The sequence below is a fragment of the Corythoichthys intestinalis genome, chromosome 18 (assembly GCF_030265065.1).
Source record: "Corythoichthys intestinalis isolate RoL2023-P3 chromosome 18, ASM3026506v1, whole genome shotgun sequence".
Classification (NCBI taxonomy): domain Eukaryota; kingdom Metazoa; phylum Chordata; class Actinopteri; order Syngnathiformes; family Syngnathidae; genus Corythoichthys; species Corythoichthys intestinalis.
In genome coordinates this window covers 6,218,500-6,235,791 of record NC_080412.1, presented here as the reverse complement: position 1 = coordinate 6,235,791, position 17,292 = coordinate 6,218,500, and the positions used below count along the sequence as shown (strand labels likewise).

The 17,292-nt window shown below is 40.0% G+C and overlaps 1 protein-coding gene across 1 annotated transcript in view; it reads left to right on the top strand.

The window, feature by feature from the left end:
- LOC130906243 (uncharacterized) overlaps positions 1-7,101 on the top strand; it is a 203,486-nt gene extending 196,385 nt beyond the window's left edge. Inside the window, exons 17-18 of the mRNA XM_057820348.1 lie at positions 1,858-2,609; positions 6,735-7,101. Coding sequence (XP_057676331.1) covers positions 1,858-2,609; positions 6,735-6,793 — 811 coding nt within the window. The 3' untranslated portion in view covers positions 6,794-7,101. The remainder of the gene's footprint in view (positions 1-1,857; positions 2,610-6,734) is intronic.
- Positions 7,102-17,292: the final 10,191 nt, after the last annotated feature.

Below are 17,292 nucleotides of genomic sequence, written 5' to 3'. Positions count from 1 at the left end.
TGGTTTGGCCCACATAAGGCTGTAAGTTGTTTCAGCTAATATATGTTTCTGTATGCATTTGTAAATACTGGTGAGTTTACAGCTACAGTTTGTGGAGTTACGTGTGAGTGATTTGCTATGAGAATTGTAAATACATTAGCATTCTTAGCATTTAAGCTAGTGAACTTTTGTTAGGCAAACTAGGCCAATTTGATCTACTAAATTTACATCTTTATCAGACCACCTGCATGTTTGAACACCAACTTGTGTGTTTTTTTTGTTAACATTTGTGTTGTTTTGAACATAACTGTACATATGTGTGTTACAGCTTTACAAATTGTCAAAGGTGAAGTAAAAAGCTTCAAAAAGCACAATTATTTGATATCTGTTAACCTGCACAACTTAACTTTTAGTGAAGACAGAACACATCTTTTTGCGACTAAAAAAAACAAAAACAACTGGAGACAAAATGGAGGACGAGACTCCGACATCGTAAAGTCGAAATCGCGTAAATCGAGTACGTCGCAACCCGGGGACTGCTTGTAAACTTTCGTTCACTTCCTGTTGATTTTGGGGCATTTCTATGTCATTTCCCATTTGGGGGAATTTACCGATCACTTCCTTTGATTTTAGGTTACTTGAACAGGAAGTGACCCGGGAATTTCCCCAAATGAATAGGGACTTAAATGGGTCAAGATGTTAAAAAATCTTACCTACACATATAATCTCACGTGTGGTTCAGAGTTTATTTCTGTCGCATTTGGATAATAGTTCAGTCGTTTAGTCAAACGCTTCTTTAACAAATGTGAAAAAAAAAAAAGGACAGTTGGTGCAAAACAAAGCTGCACGAGTGGCTAGTGTAGCAAAAATGCATAAGCAGCTCTCTTGGCTGTTGGTGGAAAAACAGATGTTTGTATACATTAACTAACTTTATAAGGACTATTATTCCGACTCAAACACTGTCTGTTTTAACAAAAGCTGTTTTTCTGTAGAAATACACATGGCTACCTCACTAGAAACTCTGATAGGCACTGTTTCACTCTGCGGAAATGTAATGTTGGCAAAATGGCTATTGGCATATGGTGTTTTTTAGCATATGGCAGTTTTTGGGCATATGGCAAAATGGCTTTTGGCATATGGTATTTTTTAGCATATGGCATTTTTTCAGCATAAGGCAAAATGGCTTTTGTTGTATGGCGGTTTTTCTTTGTCTTTTGGTATATGGCAAAATGGCTTTTGGCATATGGCAATTTTTTGGTATAAGGCAAAAAGGCTTATGGCATATGACAGTTTTTTTGCATATAGATAAATGGCTTTTGGCATTGGGTTTTTCTTTTTTTTTTTTTTTAGGCATTTTTTTTCAGGCCATGCACGCCCATGCCATTGACAACTATGCGCGTCCAAATTTCCCATTCATTTTCAATGGCAGCAAAACGTGTGGTTGTGATTTTTTACCATAAACTTTAACTGGCACCCATGTAAGTCAATGCTATTGACGGTCATTTTGCCATATGCCAAAAAAAAAAGAAAATGCCATATGCCAAAACCGCTGGCTTACCTCATTAAGAACTTTGGCCATTAATTATGTTTAGCATTTTGATCATTTGTCTCGAAAGAATTAGGGGTCAAGAAATGAATCACTTAATTAACCAACTACGTAAATGGAAACAGTAAAAACAACAGTGTCATCTGTTCATTCCAAATTTATCTGCCGTCATATGGTACGGTTTCAGAAAATAACGCTGTGGTTAGTGTGGCGAGCAGTTTCTACAAGTTAAATATAGACATTGCTTGTTTTCCACTAGGAATGATGTGCAGCTGTATGAACATGAGTGCGAAAGATAGTGCTCATATTCTTCTATTTTTGTTCCTCTGCAGAGCAAAGAGGAAGAGATACTTTGAGTACCCTCTACTGGAGAGATATATGCAGTGCAAGCAAAACTCCTACTTCCTCGTGAGCATGCTATTCCTGCGCGGCTTCCTCCTGTTGACCTTCATGACGGCCGCCTGTCTTTATCTTGCCTACTTCCACCTGTCAGCCTTCCTGCAGGATGAATTCAGCTGTTTTGTCCGTAGCGGCATGCTACGGGATCAGAACTGGATTCCTGAGCTTGTTCAATGTAAAATGATCGGCCAATTGGTCTTTCAGGTGATAAGTGTGGCTAACGGTGCCATCTATGTTCTGTTGGCGCCAATTGTCCTCTTCAGTATCATTAGGCTCTTTGTTTGGGACACCACCTTCATCTCTGTATACGAGGTCCTTCCCGCGCTGGATGTCCTGAACCAACGTAGGCCAGGATGCCCTCTGAATGATCTCAATGTGCTCCTTCTCTTCCTGCGGGTCAATGTTGCACACTTAAAGTCATATGGGAAAGTTAGGGCTTTGTGCTCTCTGGCACCACCGATGGTGGGTAACACTACAGCAGGACAAGGACTGAACGCGATGCTAAGCCAAGAGGAGATTGAAGAACAGGAGGAGGCCGCAATGGAGTTTACAGAGGAGGTCCTGGAAGCTAAAGAGGAAGGGAAGTTCAACCTTGTGGATCTCATGACTATACTTGGAGCGGCACAGGGAAGAGTTGTAAACTGCAATGAACAGAGGCCAATGGTGGAGGAGAATATGAGTTTTGGTACCGTAACACTGATCTTCACCCTCAAATGCATTCTACTAGTGGCTATTTTAACCTACATCATTTGGGATGCACAGAAATTCTTTAAGTGACCTTGACCAGAGGTGGGTAGTAACGCGTTGCATTTACTCCATTACATTTGCTTAAGTTACTTTTTGAGAAAATCTTACTTCTAAGAGTACTTATACTCTGCCATACTTTTAACATTTGTGAAGAAGAAACGTTATTCTTTCTCAGCTAATTTAGGCTACACTAGACTTGTTACATTTTTCCTCTTTATTGTACATTTTAGATTTGACTTTATTTTTGCCAGAGATGCCCACAGTCGCCCTACCAGTTCCACCAATGGGACGTTGCAACAATATTCACATGACTCTTTTATACCAATTAGACGTAACAATACAGTCACATGACCGTACACAAGCCTCCAGTCAGAAGTCCTTTGATCACGTCGGCCTGCGCAATCACGTGACTGTTTCACATAGAGCACCGCCTTCAACATTACTTGAAAGCACAGATTTCAACACCTTTCCCAGTTTTCATTTGTAACTCGACCACGGAGAACCGGAGATGATCATTTTAATTTAATGGAAGGAAAGTGTTTTATCCACTAGAGGGCACTAATGCTCTTTGGACACCTCCGTGAAGTTGGACCCCCATCAGATGCAAATTCATATAAAAATTATGTCGATCGTTTGTGCCATATTTGTGCTTGTTTGTGCTGTAAAACGTTTCCTTTGTGCGGCTATCGTATTTGAGATATTGAGATTTCGATTGATGATGTCACGCAGCTCCCCATTTATTGCAGAATGCACCCGAAATGGTGCCATTCGTTTATGTTATGTTTGTGTTCATTTGTGCTGAAAAAAAATTCACTTGTGCTGCTATAGTTTTATAGATATTGAACAGAGGTGGTTAGTAACGTGTTACATGTACTCCGTTACATATACTTGAGTAAATTTTTTGAGAAGAATGTACTTCTAAGTAGTTTTACTGAGCTATACTTTTTACTTGAGTAGATTTGTAAAGAAAAAAACGCTACTCTTACTCCGCTACTTTGGGCTACACATAAGTCCTTACATTTTTCCTCTTTATTCTACATATTTGACTTATTTGTTTTGAAAGAAATGCTAAGAGTAGAGACGTGCCCGGTGTATTTCCGGGGTAGCTCTACCGATTTCACCAATAAGACGTTGCAACAATAATAACCTGGCTCCATTATACCAATAATGAAAAGCTTGCCGCTCTATCTTCACGCCAACTTGTTCAATCATATGGTGTCTTTAAAGCACCATACAAAATTAGGTATTTGACATAGAGCAGTGCCGTCAACATGACTCGAAAGCGCGGATTTTAATCTCTCTCCCAGTTTTCATTTGGCACCGATTGACCGCGGAAAACTGGAGATATGATCCTTTTAATTTCAAAATAGCAATTATGAAGGAACTCTTCACTATTCAAACTCAGAACTATTTTCTCCACCAGAGGGCAGTCATGCTCTTTAGATGAATAAATGGTGCGTCATTTATTCATTCATTTTTTTTTTTTTTCCTCTGGTCGGAATTCAATGATTTTTTTTTTAATTTCTTTGACTTAATGTGGTTATGTAATGGGTCATTGTACAGTATCATTATAACAATAGTCCAAATAAGTTTGTGCGCAGAAAAAAAATACCTTTGTTTAAAAAAAAAAAAAAAAAAAATGCAACAAAAATATAAGCAGTTAGTCACAATGTTACTCAATACCTGAGTATTCTTTTCACCAAATACTTTTTTACTTGTCCTTGAATACATTTTTGGATGACTACTTTTACTTGAGTAAAATTATTTTTAAGTAACGCTACTCGTACTTAAGTAAATGTTTTGGCTACTCTACCCACCTCTGATATTGAGATATCAATATTAATTTTGAGTGATGTTGTCATTCGCAGCCTTTCTATATCCAACTCCCGCTGCTGACGTAGCATACCAACTCTGTCAATAACAGAGGGGTGTCCCAATAACTAGCGCGCAAACGTAGCAAAAACAAATGGCCCCCTTGGGGTGTGTCACTACCCAATCGTGACGGGTTTCCAGATCACGACAGATTGCTACGGCGCATGCACGAACTGACGCTATTTTCTCTCGAGGTTATGACAGGAGATATCCATATGTACATGATAGATTAAACAGTAAATATAATTTTTATGGTTTATTTAAGATGAGGAAGGCTAAGACTTTTTAAATGGCACTGTTTAAATTCTTGGAGGACATAAATTAGGTATAAGTATGTATATAAGGGTAAAGGCTTGGGCGCTGCATATTCTTTACACTAGATGGCGGTATGCACATGAAAGTTGCTTGCAATCCGCCATTAATCAAAAGAAGATTTTCATGCGTGCGCAAAGTCCTGTGATTTATATGTTAAATTCAGACATATAAAAACATTCATATTCAACCCACATGCCAGACCAGTCGAAGAATAATTAATTTATATGTGCGAATCGCTCGCATTTATAAGCATAAAGCTAACGGGGGATGTGACCTAGCGCAATCACGTGAATACCCGGTTGCAACTGGTTAGCCGTACTGCACATGCGCGTTAAAATTATTCTTCTTGTAATCAATTTTCAGGTGCATACCGCCACCTAATGTACAAAATGTGCAGCACCCATTCATCCACCCTTACGAGCTATACATCAACTTAATGTCTTACAAGAATTTAAAAAGTGCTTTCCTTAAATACCTGGCTTCCTCTCCCTTCACCACAATGAAACCCTTCAGAGACCAATTACGCTATTAAAAAGAAACCAAAAACTTTATTTAAACGCTACAGACTTAAAAGGTTTTTCAGGTAGCTATAGCTTTACTAGCCTTTTTAGTTAGTCTCTGATAAGTTATATGTAAGAAACAGTGGTATTGTAAAAATGAACGAAGGCTTCAGAGTGTTATATTTGCATATGTGAGTATAGTTTGAGTTTATGTTTTACACATGTACATTAAAACAGCTTCAACATATGAAGGCATTTTATTTACTTCTATCGACGGCATAATCATTGGATGGTTTGAGCCTAAAAATTATCACCCCCAAAAAGATTTTTTAAAAAAAATCCTTTAATCTAAGACGTACGTACGTATATATCTCCCATCAACCGTTGAGAAGAAAATGGCGTCGGTTCAAGCATAAGTAGTAGCAGTTCGTTGCGATCCGGCAGCCCGTCATGATCTGGTAATACCAGGGCTTGGAATATTCATTTTTAGTGATGATGTGACTCGCAGCCCTCCATTTACAGCAAAATGGACCTGAAAAGGTGCCATTCATTTTTGCTATGTTTGCGCGAGATGTTGGGACACCCCTCTGTAATCGAGAGAGTTGGTACGCTCCGTCAGCTGCGATGGAGGGCACAAACATAGCATAAACGATTGGCACCATTTCGGGTCCATTTTGCAAAAAACTGGATGACAGCGTGATGTCATCACTCAAAATTAATATCTCAAAAACAATAGCAGCACAAACGAAGCATAAACGACTGACACCATTTTTAATCAAAATGTGGGGCTGGTTAACATCAGACTGACCTATAAACAAATTGTAAATATTTTGAAAACAATAGCACAAACGTAGCACAAACGATGACATAATTTTTAGTTAAATTTGCATCTGACGGGGGTCCAGCTTGACGGAGCTTCTTTGGACATGTGATGTTTCATTCCTGTAGATTTTTCTAGTCGGAATTTGATGATTTTTGTGTATTTATTTTGTCCCAATATGTCCTATTACTTGAGTATTATTTTGACCAAATAATATTCGACTCGAACATGAGTACATTTTTTTTATGTCTACTTTTACATGAGTAATATTATTTTGAAGTAGCGCTACTCACATACTTGAATAAAACTTTTGGCTACTCTACCCACCTCTGACCTTGTCAAGCAATCTGTGTTCTAAAAAAACATGCACACATCAAACAATTGAATTTATGAAGGATCGTTGTTCTGCACAAATTGTAAGGCTGTATTTTTCTGCTCATTGTATTCCAAAATTCCAAACTGAATAACATCATTTGTCCACAAGGGAAAGCCACTGGTGAGTGAGAAGAGATTTGTAGTCATTCCCAGTCCTAACTACCTCTTTGTTTCTTCGCAGAGCCAAACCTCCGTGGGTACCAAGAGTTGAAGGAGACCCCACCATTTAGTCATTACTAGGTCTCATGAGGACAATGTGAAAAGGCTTTGGACACACAAAATTAAGCATATATACACAAATCATTTGACACAATTTAACCTCCTGAGACCCTGCGTACTCATTTGAGGAAATTGAAAAATCTGCAGTGGTGGCCTAGTTTGCCCCTTGAGAGCCTCAGTCCAGCCTGTTTTCCGTGTTTCCCTCCTCTAACACAATTTCTGCAGAAGTCTAAACATCATCCTGATTATTTGATTCGTGTATGTTGAAGGAGGGAGAAATGGAAAACTGGATGGATTGAGGCTCTCAAAGACCAGACTTGGCCACCCCTGAAAAAATTCATTGCGAAAAAAATTTAAAAAAAAAAAAAAAACTTGGGTCTCAGGAGGATTATGGCTTTCCCAAGCTTTCTGTGGTATTTATTTTTTCTCCAAGTATGCTTCAAGAAGCATTGGATTGTGTTTTGAGTGTAAGTCATGTTTATCCATTTTTCTCAGCTACCACACACACACACACACACACACAAACAAAAACATTAGGTCATACAGTGCCTTGCAAAAGTATTCAGCCCCCTTGAACCTTGCAACCTTTTGCCACATTCAGGCTTCAAACATAAAGATATAAGATTTTAATTTTTTGTCAAGAATCAACAACAAGTGGGACACAATCGTGAAGTGGAACAAAATTTATTGGATAATTTAAACTTTTTTAACAAATAAAAAACTGAAAAGTGGGGCGTGCAATATTATTCGGCCCCCTTGCGTTAATATTTTGTAGCGCCACCTTTTGCCCCAATTACAGCTGCAAGTCGCTTGGGGTATGTTTCTATCAGTTTTGCACATCGAGAGACTGACATTCTTGCCCATTCTTCCTTGCAAAACAGCTCGAGCTCAGTGAGGTTGGATGGAGAGTGTTTGTGAACAGCAGTCTTCAGCTCTTTCCACAGATTCTCGATTGGATTCAGGTCTGGACTTTGACTTGGCCATTCTAACACCTGGATACGTTTATTTTTGAACCATTCCATTGTAGATTTGGCTTTATGTTTTGGATCATTGTCCTGTTGGAAGATAAATCTCCGTCCCAGTCTCAGGTCTTGTGCAGATACCAACAGGTTTTCTTCCAGAATGTTCCTGTATTTGGCTGCATCCATCTTCCCGTCAATTTTAACCATCTTCCCTGTCCCTGCTGAAGAAAAGCAGGCCCAAACCATGATGCTGCCACCACCATGTTTGACAGTGGGGATGGTGTGTTCAGGGTGATGAGCTGTGTTGCTTTTACGCCAAACATATCGTTTTGCATTGTGGCCAAAAAGTTCAATTTTGGTTTCATCTGACCAGAGCACCTTCTACCACATGTTTGGTGTGTCTTCCAGGTGGCTTGTGGCAAACTTTAAACGAGACTTTTTATGGATATCTTTGAGAAATGGCTTTCTTCTTGCCACTCTTCCATAAAGGCCAGATTTGTGCAGTGTACGACTGATTGTTGTCCTATGGACAGACTCTCCCACCTCAGCTGTAGATCTCTGCAGTTCATCCAGAGTGATTATGGGCCTCTTGGCTGCATCTCTGAACAGTTTTCTCCTTGTTTGAGAAGAAAGTTTGGAAGGACGGCTGGGTCTTGGTAGATTTGCAGTGGTCTGATGCTCCTTCCATTTCAATATGATGGCTTGCACAGTGCTCCTTGAGATGTTTAAAGCTTGGGAAATCTTTTTGTATCCAAATCCGGCTTTAAACTTCTCCACAACACTATCTCGGACCTGCTTGGTGTGTTCCTTGGTTTTCATAATGCTCTCTGCACTTTAAACAGAACCCTGAGACTATCACAGAGCAGGTGCATTTATACGGAGACTTGATTACACACAGGTGGATTCTATTTATCATCATTGGTCATTTAGGACAACATTGGATCATTCAGAGATCCTCACTGAACTTCTGGAGTGAGTTTGCTGCACTGAAAGTAAAGGGGCCGAATAATATTGCACGCCCCACTTTTCAGTTTTTTATTTGTTAAAAAAGTTTTAATTATCCAATAAATGTTGTTCCACTTCACGATTGTGTCCCACTTGTTGTTGATTCTTGACAAAAAAATTAAATTTCATATCTTTATGTTTGAAGCCTGAAATGGTGCGAAAGGTTGCAAGATTCAAGGGGGCCGAATACTTTTGCAAGGCAATGTATCTCAGATATAGGATGGTGTATTAGGGCCAAAGAAAGAAAAAAAAAAAAAGGAAAATTAGATTAAAGTTGTACTATTAGTACATGATTAAAATCAAAGTCATATAATTACGTACCTCTAATGGAGCTGACTTAGCTGTTACGTACTTTGCGTAACGCTTCGCTACCTACATTAAAATCAAGGGCATAGGTTTGCATATGGACGGTAGGGACATAACACTAGCAACTTTTCAGAGTGCTCATATTGTCCCTACCAAATTTTAAGTAACCTCATCAGGGGTCGCGTTAACCGAATATTTTCCGTCGTCCATCCGTCATTTTGACCGGTTGCAATTCACACCCCAGACCACAGGGTGGCGAGTAGGCATATTAATTAGCTATTGTCTCTCTTGATGCATGACGTCGTTGGCCTTACTCTGAAAAATGTCAAGGCAACTGAGTGTCCGAAGTTTCTTCAAAAAGCCCCAAAACGACGATGGTGTTGATAAAAGAGGTGAAAAAACAGGGACTGCACAAGCGGGCACGCAATTCAAGTCCATGCGCACCAGGAGGAAAGTGTGCGACTACGTTCAGGCCACAGCAGGTGAACTGTTAATTTCAATGTTCCATATGCTACATATGGTAGGCTAACTAACTACTGGGGCCACAATCAGCTGTTTTTGTCACTGCGGAGAAAAAGTTACATATTCATCTGCTTGATGTGTGATGGCACGGTGTGGGTTCTCTGTTAAGCTTGTTCGGAAAGAATATTAATTTAAAATGAATGAAAACTAAATACTATTGAATTTGTTGAAGCGGTATGCAATGTTATGAGTCTTGTTAGCTGTAGGCGCACTATCCTAGACTCCTCACTATCCACTCGTGGGGGCCTGCGCTTGACAGTGACGTTCCTTATTCTCGCTATATGATTATACAACTTTAACATTTGTTAATAATACGCTCTGTGTGTAGTATCATCCATCGCTTTTCCTTTTTAAATGGGCACTTATAAGCGAACGCAAGAAGTAACAACGGGAACATTTTTAAACAGGCATTTCACGGGAGAGCATTTCGACTCTTCGGCCAATCATATAGCGAGAGCGAGTGGATAGTAAGGGGACCGCGCGCGGCTCTTAAGTGTCTCTTTCACGTGACTGTTGTAGCCGGTACCACACTCGGCCAAATGGACACACAAGTACGGAAGGTGAATTATGCCAAGCAAAGGGTCACCACAATGCCATTATCATCATTTTAAAAATTTAAGTGACGGGTAAAAATAGATTATGACCGGATTTTTATGACCCTGTCAGTCAAAATGACAGACAACGAAAAAGTCTAGCGCAACCTCTGAACCTCATATGCATGATACTGTATAATAAGTTTAGTTATATAGGTCATTTAGATTGTCTTCCCATATGTTGTAAGGATAAAATTGACAGTACCATTATTAAGTGAACTATTTCAAACTTACATTTACCCCATTTCACTTGCTGAATGTGCCGGTCCATTTTTCCCTCTTCAAACGCACGTTTCATTGGCTGATGACTTGACCCATCCCCGACACACACACTCACACAACCCCAACAGAAATACATGTCAAAAAACATTGCCGCCTCCTCCACCCCCTTCGAAGAGGAGGGATACGTTTTTTTTTCGGCCAGCAGCAGCCACTGTAAGTGATTTAAAAAGACGCCAATGTTGTAGAGGTGGGGAACACACCACTAATTTTGCTACTGAAAGTCCGACCTGCATCAGAGTTAGCATAATATTAAACTGTGTGAACTTGCTAACCTGCAAAACTCAAGTAGGAAGCTGCTTAGAGAGAAGTGTCCCTCTGTTTGTGTTTTCTACAGTTGACGTTAATTAAACTGTGACAAATGTAGTGAGCTGCTGGAAACTATAGAACTAGAAAAATGTGAGCAAGAAGCTGCTGAGAGAGAGTGGTGCTTAGAGGCGTGCGAAATTTCCGATTCTTAGATTATTCGCGATTGAACGATTCACAAACATCCGAATTCCGATTATTGAACTATACCAGGTAAAGCGGAAATAAAACACAGTCAGCGCGGTCTTCAGGACGCAATGAGGAATGTACCGAGAGTAAATATCATGTTCAACTCATGCCGCTAGATAAAAAAAACCCAACAATAATACCTGACTGCGGCCGTCAGCCGCTACAAACAGCGCCCAGTTGCTAGTTGCCACAAACATATGGCAACATACGGCTATGGTGGATATCACATATATCTAGAACTAGATGTGAAATGACAGACGACGGCCATGTTAGATCATCTACCAAGAACTACTGTAGATGCGAAATGACAGACTTTCCGCGCTAGTTAACAGGCGCCATCTTAAAGCAGTAGACTTCTCTAGAAGTAGTGGTGCTGCATAACGTCAAATGTTAATCACACAACACAACATACACTCAACATAATCATAAATGACTATGTACATTTATAAAAAAAAAAAAAAAATGGGGGAAGGGGGGGTGTGAGCTAATCACACTAGCGTTGCAATCTTGATCGACATAATGAGCACCTGTGATTTAGCATATCAATTAATTAGGTTTATATTCAGGAGAAATGTAGCCCTGACACCGGTTCACCCAAACTGTTTGGTCCCATCCCGAGAAAAAGTGTACATGCAGGTCATGCTGTTATGGTATGTCATCCCTACCAATGTTTAGACCAAACCTAAGCCCTTGACTAAAATCAACAACATTGAGAGCATCTCGTGAGGCTGTGTTTTAGAATCATTTTCACGAATAAGGATCTCTAATCTTGTGGCTCATATACATCAAATTATAATCAATAGGTATTATACTAATACTTCGAAGTAGCTCCTAGTTAAAGTAAGCTAATTTACATAGTTTTATACATGTAACATAAGTAGTCAAGCGGAACAATAATACAACCCTTAACAAAAAGTATGGAATCACCTGTTTCGGACGAGCACTCACTCAGACACTCTATCATGTAGAACAAACTCAGATAAAAAGCATTGCCGATTCTTGACTCATGACACCTTGTCCAATGCAGATTCTTGACTCTTGACAAGGTGATGATGCTGGAACTTTTGTTTGGTGCCAGTGAGATAAACAAAGATGACTGCCTGAAGAAAACATAAAAATTCCCTCAGTCCTAGATGATATGGGGCTGCATGTCAGGCAAAGGCACTGGGGAGATAGCTTTGGTTAAATCTTCAATGTTTAACAAGTTTACATTGAAATTTTAGACAGCTTTCTTATCCCTTCAATTGAAAATATGTCATTTTCCAAGATGACAAATGCATCATGCCACAGAGCTAAAACTGCTAAAGCATTCGTTGGAAAAAGACTCATCCAGTCAATGTCATGGCCCGCAAATAGCCCAGATCTCAACCCTATTGAAAACCTGTCGCAGAAATTGTAAAAAAAAAAAAAAAAAAAAAAAAGGTCCACAGCAAGGCTCCGACCTGCAAGAATGATCTGGCAACTGCGATCAAAGAGAATTGGCACCAAATTGATGAAGAATACTCATCAGGTCCATGCCTCAGAGACTGCAAGCTGTCATTAAAGCCAGAGGTGTGCTACTAAATGCTAGAGAGTTTTGATTGTTATTTCTTTGTTTCTCATGATTCCATATTTTTTTCCTCAGAATGGAGTGATTCCATATATAGTTCCCTGCACTTGCTCTATAAAAGTAACATTTACTGACCACCACAATGTTTTTATTCACTTCTTTTAGCATTTCTGAATGCTAGAGTTGCACTTTTGAACTAATTCATTATTTTTTCAAGCTTTTTATCTGAGTGTGTTCTACATGATGAAATGTCTGAGTGAGTGCTCGTCCGAGACTGGTGATTCCATACTTTTTTGCTAGGGGTTGTAATAACAATAATACAGTTTATTTGAAGGTGCCTTTCTGGCACTCAAGTCGCCGTAAAATCATTTAAAACATTTAAACATATTAAAAGTGAGAAAATTAAAGTATAGAATGTTTAAGGCAATTTTGAAATGTGCATCTCGTCAGTTTACAGTATATTTTAGAATGTTTCATAAATAAGGAAATCCTTTCTCTTATGGCTTATGGCAATTTATAATCAATAGAAGGGTTATAATAATACTTCACTGTCGCGCCTAGTTATGGCATGCTTAGGGTTGCCAACCGTCCCTTGAAAAACAGAATCGTCCGGTATTCAGAAACAAAAGTACATGTCCCCAAGGGACGCGCTTTGTCCCTTATTACTATCAAACTCGAAAATAGTGTCTTGTTTGTAGAATGGACGAATACTGGTATGGTGCTTTACAAGAACAACCTATAAACACATTCCCCCGCTTATCCTGCTTATTGACCAATGAACTGACGGAACAATGACAGTACGAAATCCCACTTATCACTTTGGGCTAGGTACTGTCGTGAAAGGAAGACAACATAAGAGTGAGGGAGATGAGAGATTTGAGTGAAGAGAGAGTAAAAAGCATGTTGATGAAATGATGATCATTTGTTTTGTTCTTCTCTGTGTTTTCACCCGTTGTATTATATTTTTGTGTTCTGTCAAATTTATTATGTTTGGAGGGGTCATTTGCCAAAATGCTATTGCTGCTGGTATTTTTAACGCACCTAAATTGTAAAAGTGTTAGGATGCGCTGTGAAGTGGACCACAAAGCAGACAATGGAAAACGACTGTACTGGTATGCAACGTTTATTTAAGTGAATACGAGCGTTGCAGCGGTGCACAAACAAGCTGGGTCGTAGCTGGAAGGCCTGAGCTGACGGGAGGTTAATCAGGCGGCGGTACAGATCATGGCGACGAGCGGCAACGATGAGCAGGCTTAAGAAGACAGCTTATTGTGATGGTTCGCAGCTGTCGTCATTCCCCCGTTTGGCCTCCAGCTTGTAATCAGGAAGCCCTAACAAAAAGAAAAAAAAACTTACCTGAGAGTTTGGTTGCACTATTTAAAAAACAAATATTTTAGAAAACTGCCAAAAAAACAACACACACACATAAAGGCTCAAGACATTCAGCTTAAATTAAACAATTTCAAATTTAGCAGGACAGTTTTAATTCTAGTATAATTTGTATTATAAAATACTTTACATTGCATTACAGGCATTGTTTTTTCCATGTTCTTATTTAACTCAAATATGTACCTAATTAATTCAGTTTCAAATGAATTTATTAAAAAAATATTTGAAGGGTAACGGTTATTGGGCTGGCCGGCTCTACCAATGAAGTGTCCCTTATTTGTTTTTTCAGTGAGTTGGCAACCCGAGGCATGCTAACTTAAAAAAAAAAGTAAAGTACGTAAGAGCTAATTCAGCTACGTTAGCAGTACGTAATAATACTTTACTCTCTTACTAATAGTACAACTTTAATCTCGTAGCCGTTTTTTTTTTCTTTCTTTCTTTGGCCGTGTAAATTGTACAGATCTGATTGCATTGTACAGAAAAACATGATGTCATTTTAAGCGAATTAAAATGAAATTGAGGAACAAATGTATTTAGAATTTTACTTGTTTTAATGCATTAACATTGATGAAATTATGAGGATTTCAATTCTGTATTTATATTATCTCATTAAACAATATTTGAATCAATACTGTTGTATTGTGTTTTATTCATTCAATTTCTGAGCCGCTTAGCCATATTTCAAGCTTGTATTAACAACTCAAGGACCTAAAAAATGGGTGTCGTTGAGTCAGTCCACTCAGCAACAGTTGGGCATCATTGGCATTAAATCCTGTAACCGGTAGTCAAATTTTCTCTTTATCCATCATTGCACATATCTCATTTTGCTTAGTACTTTGGTGCAATCTAAAACTGAAGCACACAGTGTACTGCACCATTTCTGCAAAGCCAGGGGTTAATTTGGAACAAGATCCGGCACCTCTTGATTTTGGTCTCCCTGTGTTCCAGACTTATTTGATTCAGATTCAGATATTTTATTTGTCATTGACACCAGCTCTCACAAGATGACAACAGATGCAACGAAATTCGGTTCGACGAGTGAGCATCGGGCTGCTGCAGATTTTTTCCGTGCCGCCACTCCTCTCTCTTCTTCAGAAATCACAGAGCAAGTTACAAGTAGACACACATATATCATACAACATAGCAGGGGTATGAAATGACGCACTGGTTACGTGCAGGGATTTTTTTGTACGGAAAAAAAGGAAAACTACCAGTCATGGCTAGGTGGGGGGTGATAGCAAGAAAAGGCGGGGGTGGATTCAAGGGGGGGGGGGCGCAAGTGTATCAGTATTTGTACGTGTCTGTAGACAAAATAAGAGTTGCAGAGCCCTGCGACCGGCCTTGGGAAGAGATCAGGGACAAAAGATAGAAACATCTGCGCGGCTCTTCCAAGGAGAAGGGAGGGGTGGGGGGAGATAAGGGTGTTCGGGAAAGGAAAATTATAATCAAATTCAGCCAAATAAGTAATTTAATATGCCCAAATACAGTTGGTCTTCAGTCATATTCGTGCTCCTCATAGCGTAGGCGAGATCTCAGGTCCCTTAAGTCATTGCCTCGACAGTTCATTCAGCTGCACCGAACGTTCCGTCACCTGCCCCGACAGTTCCGTCACCTGGCGCAAGATAGTATCCACTTTTCTCCATCCTTCCTCGGACCGAACCGTGAGTCCACGGAGCCACTTCTCGGTCTGAGCCTTGACGCAACATTCCAATGCCTTGCACCGTTTGATCCGTGGTCAATTTGTTGATTTCCTTGAAAGCTGCCGTCTTGGAAACTTTTCGGTAGAGCAGGGCACCTCCTAAGCCAAGCAGAAGGAACACCACAACCGCCACACCAAACAGCCAAATATCCTCGATATCTTCCACGGACAGGACAGTAAGACACGCTGGTTTCTATTGATCCCATGAATCTCTCATGTAACCAGGTGGCGTCCGGGCAAGACGCCTCTCCTGGAGCACCGTGTCTTGTTGAAAAAAAATCTTCTCAATTTCGCTCATAGACCAACTAATCAGATCCATTTTTGTATGAGAGACCAGCGCGGTTGATCCACAGAGGGAAAAAAAAGCAGACAGACTGACTGACAAAGACAAAGATAACAGCAAGCACTAGCTGGAAGGAAAAAACACGTCCGCCCTCGTCGAAGACAGGAAGATACGGCACCTCCAGCACGTACCTTCGGCACGTGTATGGAAAACAATACAAAAAAGTTTTTAAAAAATGTATTAATTAAGTAATATGCATGAATTCATTTACAGATCAAATCACAAGTATTGCATGTTGTTTACAAAAAAAATGTATGTCATTTGAAAGAGTCAAAGATTTGTTGATGCACTGAAAAGCTGGACCAACAAATCACGCCGCTGACATATATTTTTTTTTAATTTGTCCTTTTCAAAAAGAAAAAAGATGGTTCAAAACGAGTCAGAAAAGCACCAACCGGCGATGAGGGCAGCTACGGTGATCATGCCAACGGGCTGGACCGGGAGCAGCACGAGGCTAGCGCCGCAGCAGCTAACCAGGTCCACGGACAGCCAGCCAAGCAGGGGCAGGAGGCTGCTACCGTGGCAGTAGCTGGCCAGGTTGAGCGCCACCCGGAGTGGGGGCCAGGTACAGCGCCAGCATTCAGCCAGGTGGACCACCAATAGCCAGAGCAACAAGCCAGTACCCTTATGGGAAATTCAGGTTTGGGGTGTACAATTTGTAAGGCGGTGGGAACTTAGGGGCCAGAGAAGACGGGGATGAAACTCGTAGAAGGGTTTGTGTGTTATTTATTGCAATCTCAGATTTTTTTTTTTTTTTTTACCAGGCCAATAATATACCGATTGACCGATCAGAGCAGTTCATGGCAAAAGAAAAATAACGCTTTGCAAGTTGTCAGTTACGGTAATAATAAAAATGCTTAGTCTATTGAATCCTAGCAGCTAATTGGGGCAAGAAAAATCGATTAAAGTTTACTCACCAGTAATAAAATGTCAGCTGCAAACGTACAGTAAATGTGCCTGGATTTAGGTTCCCACTGGCGACAATGGTCCACGGAACCGTCTTCTTTTACTGTTCCTTAATTAATTGCGTTCAGCCATTTGCTTGTCCTTTTCTTCTCACGATGAAGAATAAAGAACTTCAAATGGGGCTCCGAACTCTTCCTTGTGTTACAAACCTCAACACGGCAACTTTAGTCATTCCGATGGAAAAAAAGACTGCAAATAAGACAAAAGTTCAACGCGTTTGTACTACAATAAAGGACAGAGCAACTCCTTGTGACTCGTGATTTGCCCCCATTTCAATATGGTGACGCTTTGCTGTGGCTGGTGACGTCATTAATGCCCGGATGTCCGACTGCGAGAATGTGTCTGGAGGAGAGAGAGGAAGCGCGCGGATAACAAATGAGGTTGGAAAAACAGCTTGTTTTGGTGATTTCTT